The sequence below is a fragment of the Meleagris gallopavo genome, chromosome 21 (assembly GCF_000146605.3).
Source record: "Meleagris gallopavo isolate NT-WF06-2002-E0010 breed Aviagen turkey brand Nicholas breeding stock chromosome 21, Turkey_5.1, whole genome shotgun sequence".
Lineage (NCBI taxonomy): Eukaryota > Metazoa > Chordata > Aves > Galliformes > Phasianidae > Meleagris > Meleagris gallopavo.
In genome coordinates, this window is record NC_015031.2 from 1,358,463 (window position 1) to 1,371,273 (window position 12,811).

General features: G+C 45.7%; 1 protein-coding gene across 5 annotated transcripts in view; it reads right to left on the reverse strand.

The window, feature by feature from the left end:
- AP2B1 (adaptor related protein complex 2 subunit beta 1) overlaps positions 1-12,811 on the reverse strand; it is a 64,976-nt gene that overhangs the window by 22,586 nt on the left and 29,579 nt on the right. For all 5 annotated transcript variants that reach the window (XM_031556410.1, XM_031556409.1, XM_010721759.1 and 2 more), the window contains 3 exons: positions 12,414-12,512; positions 9,402-9,661; positions 6,898-7,090 (listed from right to left, as the gene is read on the reverse strand). In XM_031556410.1, the coding sequence (XP_031412270.1) occupies positions 6,898-7,090; positions 9,402-9,661; positions 12,414-12,512 (552 nt within the window). The remainder of the gene's footprint in view (positions 1-6,897; positions 7,091-9,401; positions 9,662-12,413; positions 12,513-12,811) is intronic.

The window sequence follows — 12,811 nt, forward strand, 5'->3', positions numbered from 1 at the left end:
CCACTTCCCTTTGCTTGCTTAAGGGATGACAGATAAGAACGAGTGATTCCAAAGTCAAGAGAAGCACAGAAAGCCAGCCAGAGGATTAAAATCCAATTAATACCAAGCTTATAAAACAGCACAGATTACACTGTCAGGTCTTACTGGAGCAGCCTGGCAGAGCAGAGCCACATTCTGCTCTTAAGCCAAGCCGTGTTGTAGATGAATAGATCAGATCATTTACACCTTGTTACTGGCTCACTGAGGAGTAATAAATGCAACGATTACACCTCATCTCTATTCAGTCTTCAGCACAATGAACTTTATACTCTATGCTGACAGGCAGCAAAGTCCAGAGGAAAAAAGTAAATAATCCAGTTCATTTCCAGGTATTACTGTATGCATGGAGGATTTCTGGTACTGTTTGAGGCAGGAGAAAGACTGGTTTATCAAGCAGCAAGCATTTCACAAAGGGTATTATGGAAATGACTGAATAATTCAGCATAATAGAGCAAGGATGTTAACTTCCTACTGCACTCACAAGGGCTGCAGGCTAGGAACTTGACCTCAAAGAAACCCATGCACTGGGCCTGTGAGTGCTCACTGCAAGGGAGGGAAGCAGTGCCATAGATAGCAGGGTTCCTCAAGCTAGCTGCCAGCCTTCACTCTTCCCTAACTGTCAGGCCTCAGAGCTAACTTTACTCCAGACTCCAACGACAGTGAAGACCGTAATGGTGATGTGAGTAAGAGGGAAGAAGGAGGACAGAGGGAACAGGAACCAATTACCCACGGAGTGTCCTCTCCCATCTGTGGTGACAGGCAGGGCGCAGAAGGGAAGGAGCAGCTATTAGTCAGGCACAAAGCACTGCTGAACTGATTCCCAAGGGCTGGCAGCTCTGCTTAACCATTTCCATTCACCAGGAGGAGAGGATTGCATTAGCACTGCTTCTGTAAGCCCTGGAGGGTGGAGGAGGACTGCTGCTCCGTGCCAGGATGGCAAAGTCAGTGGGCAGCTTGCAGCCCTACAAAACCCCAATCCTAAGCCCAAGTTGGCAAGCTTGCCTCCTGCTAAAGAGCACAAAGCCTGTTTGTGACAATAAGCAGGGGATTAGCACAGAGCCTTGGTCAGCAGGCACACAAAGCCCTTCCAACAGGGCATCTTCTATAGTACCACCACAACTCCACAAACCATTGTCCCACAACAGCATCCGAGCAGCTTTGTGGGCCAGGCCAGCCCTGTAACACCAAGACAGCACCAGCACCTTCACTCCACGTCGGCTGACTCAGATGGTGCTGTGGCTGTTCTGTGGTTAGAGAGCATCTACCCAGCAATTCCAGCTCATAGACAGTTATGCTGACTTACGAAGTGCAGCACTGCTGGAGTTACTGCATCAGGAGGGTTTATTTGCATCTTAACAGTAGCTTGTAATGAAGTGGCTCTGCTGAAGTGTTCATGAGATCCAGAGGGGTTGCGATCACTTCTGCAACGCGATGTGAGCTATCTGAAGCTCCTAAAAAAAAAAAACAGGGGAGGGTGGAGCCACATACAGATATTGCACCACCCATGGCACAGGGACCAGCGTGTACCTGCACGGCAGACAGACCTTTGGGAGCAGCTGTGTGTTTCATGGAGCCATAATTCATGGGTTAAAAGGAGACAATCACTGCCTCCTCGCTCCTCTGCACTCCAAACCAAGCGTTAAGCTCCAGGAGCTGAGTGTGCACTCAGTCACATCACAGCAAAGAACACTGAATGAAAAAGAAGTCATGGAGTGCACCTTATGAACTGCTGGTGGGCTGCAGATTGGTATCTCATTGCACACACAGCCGTGGTTCATTCACAGACATTTTCAGTACCTTGCCTCTTGTCCGTTTGTTTTCTTGCAGAGCAGGACCAAGCTGCCTCCAAGGTGGCAGAGCACCAACCATGCGGCCAATATCTCAGCCACCAGTTTCAGTAGCACTCACTGCTAATGCTTTGCCTTGCAGAATGGCTTCCATCAACAAATAAAACTAAGTATTAAGCAATTTTATTTTCTAACGTGTAAAAAAGCAACTCTCCAAAGGTCTAGCAGTAACAAATTGAATAGCTTTCAGTAAGACTTGAATAAGCGACCCACCAGAAGAGCTCCTTTTCCATATTAGCAGTGCTCCAGAGAGAGACACGTGCCCTTTTCCAGAAATCCTCACAGATGTCCATTGGAGTTGACCCAACCAGAACAGCCTGGATGAAAGGCTCAGTTCACTGTGAGTGGCTGAGGAGCACACTGGGGAAGCAATGCATCCACTATATATAGATAAACAGTGGGTCTGACCTGGTAGGGCCATGCTGTAGTTCCAGGAGAAGGTAAACGAAGCAACTTTCTTAAGACTATAGAATCATTAAGGTTGGAAAAGACCACTAAGATCACCAAGTCCAACAACAATCCACTCCCACTATGCCAATGTCCCAAGTGCCATATCTCTACGGTTCTCAAACACCTCCAGGGATGGAGACTCCACCACCTCCCCGTGTTAATGCATCACTGCTCTTTCTGGGAAGAAATTTTTCCCAATATCTGACCTGAATCTCCCCTGACACAACTTAAAGCATCACCTCATGTCCTGTTGCTGTTACCTAGGAGTAGAGGCCAACCCCCACCTCACCACAACTTCTTCCAGTCAGTTGTAGAGTGATACAGTCACACAGAAGGGACAACTGGGATCACACCTCTAATATCCAACCTGACTGCAGAGAGAGAGTTACAGCTCCACCTAGAATAGCCCAAAATTATTGAGGCAGTCCAGGTATTACAGAAAAAAAAACAACTATGGTTATCCAGTGTTTACCAAATAGCTTTACAATTTAGGACATAACTCAATCTCAGGAGCTGCCAGCTTTGAATCAATAATATTCTTGTAGATGAGCGGTTAGAGTATTAAATAAAATCCTTACATAACAGACAATCCAAACCTGTCCATTCCTACAGATTTACTGCTCCGTCTCCGAGCTCCAAGCCAGCCCCTTTGGCTGCTTGCCATGGTGGCCAGCTCCTGCTAAGTACTCAGCTCACTGCACGACATGCCATGCAGCACTGCTCTCGTGCCCACTGGTTTTCAGAGCAGATGAGCACATGAAAAAGCCTGAAGACAAAGTGACCTTGGCTCATTGCAGTGCTGATGGGTGACTGCTATCCTATAAAAGGCTGCATCAAGAGTACACTGGGAGCTGGAGTGCTGCCTGCAGTCTGCATGAAGCATAGCCATTGGGATGGGCTTCAAGGAGACAGAGCGTCACAATCCATATCTCCACATCCTTCAATCTGCTGTCCAGGAGCTGGAGATCTCAAGCAGTTTTGTAGCAGTGGGCTTGGTCAATGTTATGCAGGAAAGAAAGCAAAGCAGAGGAAAAACAAGAACTGTGCAGGGTTGACAAGGGCACAACCTGGAACACACTCAGTGCTGGCTCTGCTTGCTACAGAACAGCACTCTCTCTCCAAAATTTGTGTAGCCAGTCTGGTTATAAGCAAAGCATATCTTGTTCTTGGACTAAAGGCACATTTTTTCCTCTTTTTTAAATTGTTAACACATGCTCAGCATCTGTGCATGCACAATATGCACATTCCATTTAATAGCAATTATAGGACTCACTACGGAGATAGAGTGAGGTATTTACTAAAGAAACTAACCTATCAAGCAGCTGGCTGGTCATGGGGACAAGAACCTAGCAGTCCTGAGGAAAAAAACAGAAGCAAACAACATGAACTTGCTGTTTACCCAATGTTACAGCATGCAGTCTCCATTCAGATGCCTGCAAGACAAAACCCTACAGTTTGAGGAGCAGAAATGCAGAATGATATTTGCAGTGGAAGTTAATGCTTCTGCTGACCTTCCCGAGTCAGTCTCATTGGGACTTTGGCATCTGAAGACAGACGCCTTCTCTGAAGAAAAGGAAGAATGATGAAATATACAAGATCTGCAACAAGTACCCAAGGGTTCAACACATGACACTGAGTGAATGTGACAAACTGGCTGTGAGCCTACAGCAGCCTCGTCCAGACCTTCAGCTGCCTTTGCGACACTCGCAGTGCTGACTCAACCTCACCATCGCTGGAGCAGACCATGACTTCATGCACATCCCAAGCAGTTTTCTTCCACTGTAACAGAGCGGCTTATTTAAGCTTTCTTGCAAGGAACAAGCAGGGCTTAGAACTGCTCTGCTCTTGTGTGTCACCCAGTGCGTGTCCCCAACTCAGGCTATGGTATGAACACCATTGTATTCAATGGTATTCCTTTGTCTCCTCTCAGGTCACCTGAGGTCCAAAAAGGATCCGCTCATGATGAGCAGAAAACTGAGACTGACAGCAGAGGTGACAAACTCCATCACCAGGAACCTTAAAAACAACTCTACACAAAGTCCTGCTGGGAAAACACAACTGATCATGGCTTAGATCAGCATCCTTCCGTGCCTGGTTCCAGTACTCTTCTTTAAGATGATAAGAGGGATGGGAAAAGAAGGGCCAAAGGAGCACACACAGAGGACAGCAGCTGCCATCCACAACCAATGGGATTACTCTGCTGCAGCACAAGGACCCAAATTGAAATAAACTCTTCCTGGTTTGGGCAAGGAGACTGCTCACACTGCTCCATGAAGGGAATGGGCACTGTGTTCGGTCTTCCAACAAAGAGAAAGGAAACCCATCTGGAAAAATCTTCAGGAGTAATGCAACATCGATGAAGATGGAAGAATTTATTTCAGGCTCCAGTGCCCCTCACTGACTGCATGAGCAGCTCAGGTGCCCACCATCCTTGGTTCCTGGCCATTTTTATTTCCAAGAGAAGGACAAAGAGCTCAGCTCTCCTCAAGGAGACACCTGAGGACACCCAACCCACTCACCCCATGCACAAGTCAGGCATGTGCCTATCTGCATTCTTTGGGACTGTACAAGCCTGGTCTATTATCAGGCTAAGATCCAAGTGTGGATTCCCTTGGCTAGTCAAGCAGCACAGAGATGCTGCCTAGCAATTTCGTTAGCAGTGGGCTGGGAGAACTCAGCTTGGTGTTTTTTAAACACACGTCCACAGCAATAAACAAAGACACAGATTATATTCACTTGCCTACAAACCAAGCTAATTAGGGAACAAAAAGCCAGAGAAAAACAGATATATCGGGACAGGATCACTTGTACATGCAAAGGGTAAGGAGAAAACAGGACGTGGTACAACAGCTCTGCAATAAAAAGCATTTTGGTAGAAAAAAAGACTTTTTTTTTCAGTGCTGTCCCCATCTAATAACACAGCTGTGACAGTGCTGGCAGACAACCCCAGGCACTGCACTGTCCAGAAACAGTCACTTTGGTAGATCACATCCCCCAGCCCCAGTTTACTTAAAGCTTGGGAAAAACATCAAGTAAAAGCCTATCACATCAACTAGCAGCTCCTCTGCCAAAGTGGGTCAAGTGAATTAAGTCCATTACTGCCAGCTGATAGAGAAACCTTTTCTCAAAACCAAGCTGTAGTCTTTCTGCTGCATTCATTTATTTGTCTCTGATACTGAGAAACAATGGGTTACAAGAGGTAGCTTGGAGGACAGCACAGACAAATTTAACTCTTAGTCTTTCTCTGCAATGCATCAATCCAAATAAAAATCCCACAATTTCTTAGTGGCAGCTGTCACAATGCAGGGCAAGGGCTGTAAAGGTCACTGCCCTGTGCTGCCTGCATTCCCAGCAACATCAGCTGCAAATTTCCCTCCTTAATCTTCAACCCCTAGAAGGAAAGAACATTCCCAAGATGCTGTGTAGATGACACAGAGAGAGACCAAAGCACATCTGACCTCTGTGAACACCAATGCCATTATGGGTTAGATTGCTTCCAGTTCATTAGCTCATGAAACAGAGCTGGAGGTCTGCTTAATGTCTGCTTTAATCCGATTGCTGAAACTTACAAAAAAATCTCTGGCAAAAAGGAATTTGTTGCATCAGGGTTCATCCAGCTGTCTCCCACTTCTTATTCAGAGCTTGACTCAGAACTGAAAGTGCATCTGAACCCAGTGCACAGTTAATCCAACTCGGCTCACTGGAAGCCAAACCTCACACAAGACAAATCCACTGCAGGTCTGAAAGCCACGCTGTGGTCACTGAGGTAGTTTTACTAAGGCTGCAAACACAGCTAGCCTGCTTCTCACCACACTATAAGCCAGCAGGCTGCTACAGGAGCCGTGCTGCACTTCCCAGGCTGTGATTACACTGACTACCTCCCCCTGCCTGGCTGCCACTCATCTCCTCTCCACTGTAGCTGTTTTACCTGCTTATAGATTCTCTCATTGCAGCTTATTCCCAACTCACATCACAGAGCAGATACAACACATGATTATTTATACTCCGAGACCTGACCCTTTTAGGTATCTGAATACTCCTCATGGCTGCTGGAGCAAGGGGAGGGCTAGGCAGAGTGCTTCCCTACAATCTAACTGCAGTTAAGATGTTACTGATACTGAGCCATGACAATCTACAGAATATATAAATGGGCTGACCAAGGGCTATGGCTGACAGCCCTGGGAGTTTGGCACTGAAATTCTGTGGGGTTGGAAACTGGGTAGACTTTAAAAGGGAGTCAAAATTAATTAAAAAAGAGTGAGACACTTCACAACTTTAAAACAACTTCAGTTTTTCTCTAGAGACAGAAAAAGCTTGAGAAACAGATATACTTCCTGACCATGAAGATTCTACTGCATGCAGCAACATTCATTTTACAGCAGGAAAAACCTGCTGAAAGTTGGTACAAGAGCACCACTTGAATCCTCTTGGAATTACAGGTCTCAGCAGTGGGAGCTTAAGGATCCAAGCATTACGAGCACAAGTGATCGAAGCTTTGCAGACATAAGCACAAGCTCCATTTATTTCACATGGGCTGAATGTAAAGAAGCGTGCTGCTTACCAAGCTGTCCAACCCTCCTCCCAGTAGGTCCACGGCACCCATCTGCATGGAGGACACCTGGGGAACGTTGACAGGGGGTCCCAGGTCCAGGTTGAGCAGGTCACCCAGCAGGTCGCCTTGCGATGGGATGACCTGTGGCTGCTCCAGGTTTGTTGTGGCTGTTGTCCCCACAGGGCTGTCTCCTGCATCAGTGCTGCAGGCAGGAGGAACAAGAAGAGCGATGTTAAGTCACCTTTGGTCTCTAGCTTCTGATTTCCAGCATGGTCAAAACACATCTAGAGGTGGGCTCACAAGCAGAAGCCAGCTAAAGGATGATCCTGGCCATCCGTCTAACCACTGCCATATACAAGACGTGTTACAGCAAGTTGTTATTTAGCACATCAAGTCCTTGAGCTCAAGGACCTGCCATGCATTGTGCATGGGTTTCAGTTCAGAAAAGGGAATTTAAGTGTGAAATGCTGCCTACTTGCAGAATCCCGGACCTCTCCAAAATCATGAGTCTTGCATACTACACACACTACAGCACTGAAAACAACTATTTCCCAACTCAGAAGAAGCCCACAAAGATGATTTTTAGCCCAGTGGGCCTGGAGAACTACATGTAAACCTGGAGCGGGGAAAAAAAACCAACAGTTTCTTCTGAGACCTAACCCTGATATAACCCTCATGCCCTTACTCCAACCAGTGCTAACCCAGGCGCTCCCCACAGATCTGGATTTATCTCCTTCCACTGACCAACACCAAGCTCCACTGTTTTCTAATTAAATATCTCAATCTAGAATTGGTATTTCCTTTCCACCACCTATTTCTTTTTCTCTGCATTAGCAGACATGTTAACTACTAGAAGTGCTTCTTACACAGATTCTGAAGTTTCTCACCATAAGCAGTCTGGCTGCACTTTATATTCATTTGCCACAGGATTTAACGAGGGGAAAAATACTAAGCCCCATGGTAGCTCCCAGACAGCTCACTGCAACGTATTTCTCTTTAAACCCAGAGACTTTAATATTTTAGATAATCTCAAACCCACTATGTCCTGCTGCCAGCAGTAACTGACAGCATCACTGCCAGCTTGCACCACTGCGGATGCAGCCAGCAGGTAACTGCACAGCAGTGCTGTGGGAATTAATGCACTGGCAAGGTGCTGAACACTGCAGCTCTTTGGTAAGGACTGCAGCTCCTGACTTTGAGAAGCCACGATCCTCTTCCTTATCCCTGTTCATTACTGAGGGGAAGCTTTAGCTTGTGTAAGCCTCTACCAACTCCAGGGTCAGGAGAAAAAGATGCAGCATAAAGAGTGCTGAATGAATGACCCACCAAGCAGTGACAGAGAGGGCTGAAAGCTTCTTTGCATTAGAAGCTTTAGATGCCTAATAGTACCAATATTAGTTGTCCTCTCTGCTTTTGCCTTCAGCAGGGGGACTTGGAGTACACTGAGCAGCTAGCTAAAACAGTTCTGAAGAATGGTTACTGTGCTTCACTCCCACCCCCAACTGGAGAACAGGAAAGAACAGCATGTATGAGCAGAGGCACATTACGAGCCGGCAGCACACACACTTGGTTTGTTCCCAGTATGTAATTTCTTTAGCACTACACCTCTTCAACACTTACTCATCCTTCTGCCAATGGAGTAAAGCAATCCCTTCAAGGTCTTATTTAACTGCAGCTGCCCAACCGCCCAACGAGAAATTAGGAAAGGACAAAGCTAAGGCTGTGTGTATTAGAAGCAAAATCCCAAGCCTTCTATTTTCTGTACAAAATGGATCTCTGTAAAGAGATTTACAAAGGCAGCTGCCCAATCTGAAGGAAAACCTCAATCTCTAGTGGACAAGTGAACAACATGCAGAAAGGCTGGTAACAAGGGAGACTAAAGCCACCCACACTCAGCTTATTTTTACCACTAGGGCAAATCAAGTAAGAGAGGAAACACCATTTGCATTTATCTGACTGGTAGACTTGTGTTTGCTGGTGCTGGGTCAGTGCAGCCAGACTTGATTTCATAGGCAGGGAGAAAGCAACTCTGCTTCCCAAAGCTCATCATATGACATAAATAGCTTTAGTTGCTAAGAATAGCAGAGAAGTGGGATCAGAAAATAGAAAAGGAGCAGCATTGCACACTGATTTATCAGTGAAACAGCAAAAAATAGCACTCCAAATGTCACTTTGTGAACATTATTAAAAGGTAAGCTTGGGATGCTCTGTCTCCTGCTGTAAAGCACACTTACATTTGTAATTAATACCATTAGCAAATAGCAGTGCTTACCTGAACAAGGAACCATGGGAACAGGGTCAACACCACCACCCCCACAGCCTGGGACTGCTGTAATGCTGCTCTTGGAGATCTAACCCACTTCCAGGACTGTCGTTACAAGGAAGCATTAAAGCTCCAGATTATAAGCTCCTATATAATCAATAAAAACTGGAGTGCTTTAGCAGACCCTCATATCTTCTGGACTGTTTGCTTGGAAGAAACAAGTAGCCTGCTCATTATCACCTCAGCTTACCTTCCATGGTGAATTGGCAAGTGCTTGCGGTGGATACCATGGCTCCCTTCCACAAAAGCATTGGGCGGTTTGTGGTACACAGAAGCCAGAGACCCAATATGGCAGATCAGCTCATCCAGCAGAGTGGGTTCAATCAGATCAGTCTCCTCAGAGATCAGTGGCTTTTCTGATAAGACCACTTCTTTGGCAGTCACTGGGTCCGTGGAAAGAAGGCGCCAATAGATGTAGCCACGGTCCCGCAGGTCTGGGTTGTCAGAATCCTGAGACAAAGCAACGCATCCAGTCACAGGTCTAACGGGCACTAATGCCTGCAATCACTTCAGTTTTTTTTCCTAGTGATTCTCATGAATTAAAGAAAGCATCCATTTTAGTAGTGACAGTCACCAATGAATTGAAACAACTGTCACACACTAAGAGTAAATATACTGTACTTTGTAGTGTAACAGAAGGATTCAAGATTCCTAGAAATATATGACTTACCCAAGGGCATTTATTGGAGAAAGAAAACAAACAGCAGAGCTACAGGATGGATCTTAATAAGCAGCATTCTCCAAAACAAAAGAGATGTTACCTATCCTGCCTTTTAGTTATCTAATGGAGTATGGGAAGATAATGATACGTGGTTAAGATACATCATGAGTTCTCTAGCTGTCAATAACACCCTTGTTTTAGTGCAGATAATTCTGCCTATGCATGAATTAATTTCTCTCCTTTAAAAACAGCTTTGCCCAGAGCAGCAAGCAAGAGGTGAGAGCTGGTAGCTAATGTTCTAGGGATATGGAGGTAATGGGGTTTATGCTGTAGTGTAACATGTTTGAACTGCTCACTGAAGAAAGAGATGGGATTTTTAATCTCCATATCAGTAGAATAACAGAATAAATGCAACTGGTTTTTATTCCTATAAAATTCTGTTAACATATCCTACAGCTCATTAGCCTCCCTCCTTGGTATTTCTTTTCCTCTCCTGTGATCTCACTCAGTGCTGCTGACCTGCTATAACCTCCTCCTCTGCCCTCTGTCTCGAGGCATACACAGACACACAGCAAAACCTCTATTTGTAATAAGGCTGAGCATGGTAAACTCCTTTGGCTCACAAGGACCTGGATACAATGTCTGGGTCAACTGAAAGATTTCTCTGCAGTGCTGTTTTTCAGTTTGATGGTGGAGTCATGAACTCTTTTCACCTACTGTCCTTTGCAATTTCTACAGGAATGTCCTCATCCTGCCTGCAGCACGCAGTTCAAGATCAGGCAAGGCCTCTGCAAGGGCTGACATGAAAGACCACTTGCTCCTATTGACTTTCAGGCACATACAGACTCAAGATTGACTGTTTCTTCCTACAGCCAGGTAAACAGACCTGAATCTTTGATAAATCTATTGGAACAAGTGGCTTGAATTTTTCCTTTCCTTGTTCCTTTCCAATTTTCCACTCTCCAGGGTCTGCATGCACACCTGCAGTGCATACCAACAAACCCATAGCTTAGTTACCCACCTATGTCAGAAGGACAACAGCAAGGATGGTGCAGAAGGTCAGTGCCATCTGTTAGATTAAGAACTTGCTAGGGATCTTGATCACTGCTACACATCTCTCTCCTATCCCCAGCTGCTTCATTGCTATTTTTGCCAGCGTTGGCTGGATTAAGCTGACTTCTGCTACAATCACACCTGCAGTTTGCTGTGCCGACAATACCCTGAGAGGCACTCAAAGTGCAACAATACCTAAGCTGGGGAAAGAAGCACACGTGTAATTACTCTCCCACTCAAGTGAAAAAACAGCATCTCTACCTAGAAATGAGACCTTGAAGCATAAGGCTTTTTAGTGTTTTACAGCCAGTTATCCTACGTTGACTTATTATTCATATGAAATACAAGAAGCCAGACTGAATCAACATTTGTGACAAACAGAGAAAAAACAGACGCCTATTGTAGTCCTAGGGTGCCATTAAGTATTTTGTGACTCAGCAGAGTGGGTTTTAACACTTAGTACCTTTCTTCTGTTGGCTTAGACAAATGGTACACCTGGCCCCTTGCCCATCCCTCCCTGAAGAAGAGCTCAGAGTCTCCTAACAGCAGATTTTGAATGCTCTTAAGCAAAAGAACAGATTTCTTACCCCTGCCAAATGCAGCACCCCAAAAAGCATGAACAGAAGTGTAAGTAAATTATGGCCATGACCTCTTACAACAAACAGAACCAAAAGGCCAGTGGTGAACACTCTGGAGCAGAAAACCTGGAGTCAATTGTCACTCATTCATAGCAGCTGAGGACAGTTTTCATCAGTCGGTACAGTAGGTCTGGAAAGTAAATCCTTTTTTGGGGGGCACTCCATTGCAGTGCTGCTCTGGTCATTACAGCCACAGAGTGTAGGAAGTTCACTTTGAGTTTTGCTTGCTTCTGCCACCAGAATCTCTCTGCTTCTGTCCTCCAGAACTACGCAGCACTTCTGTCTGCCATCTCAAGCCCAGAACTACCTGCAGTGATCTGTGCTCAAAACAGCTCCTCATGCATAATGAATCTGGGATCTTAACCCACTGCTACAGTCTCCAGTAAAGCTGCCACATTGGCTGACGGTATCCAAGTACAGAGGAAAAAACCTAAATCTTATTTCTTTTCTTTTTACAGCACTGCTTGAACTCTGCGGTTCATGGAACAAAGCCTTCGCCTGGTCCTTTCCATCTGTCATTGATGCAGATGTTTTAACTGCAAGCCAACTTCAAGAAAGCATTCTGTTTTTTTCAAAGCTCTACCCTGTCCCTAACATTTCATTTGCTGGGGAATGGGGAGTGATTTAGGATGAAGTAAGAGCTAAGAAGCAGACAGAAGATGCCAGATGGCATGGTAACAGGCACAGAGCAGCTCTTAAATGGAGTTAAACCCCTCCCCTTGGGAAGAGAGGAGAACATGCTTGAATCCTATATACCAGCCCAGCCGATCAGCCTAGCAGATGGGACACGCTGGATTGCAGACCAGCAAAGGGTCTGGAGGACTTTGGTTCACTGTGCGTCTTGGCTCACCTGTGTGGCCAGGCTGAGGACCTGCTGAACCAGCTCCTGTGTCTCAGAAGGCTTTTTTAAGAACAGCTTCACTATAGCAGTCAGAAGGGTGAGCTGCACCTAGGAGAAAGGAACACAACAGGAAGATCAGTCACCCTCGCTTTAAAGTATCCCAGGTCTCAACATCCTTTACTAGCATGAAATTCCATGCTTTGTAACATTACATCATTTTCTGCCAGGGAAACCCAGTAAAATCAATCTTTAACTCTTGCCCATTGCAAAACACATTGCAAACAAGACCCTGATCAGAACACTGAGGTTCATGTCACGTTTTGATGCATCTCATCACTATTCTTCTGCATGTCCTGGTCCCTAGTAGGGCTATTCCCCAAGAAGTATCCAAGATGCAGGAAGTTTAG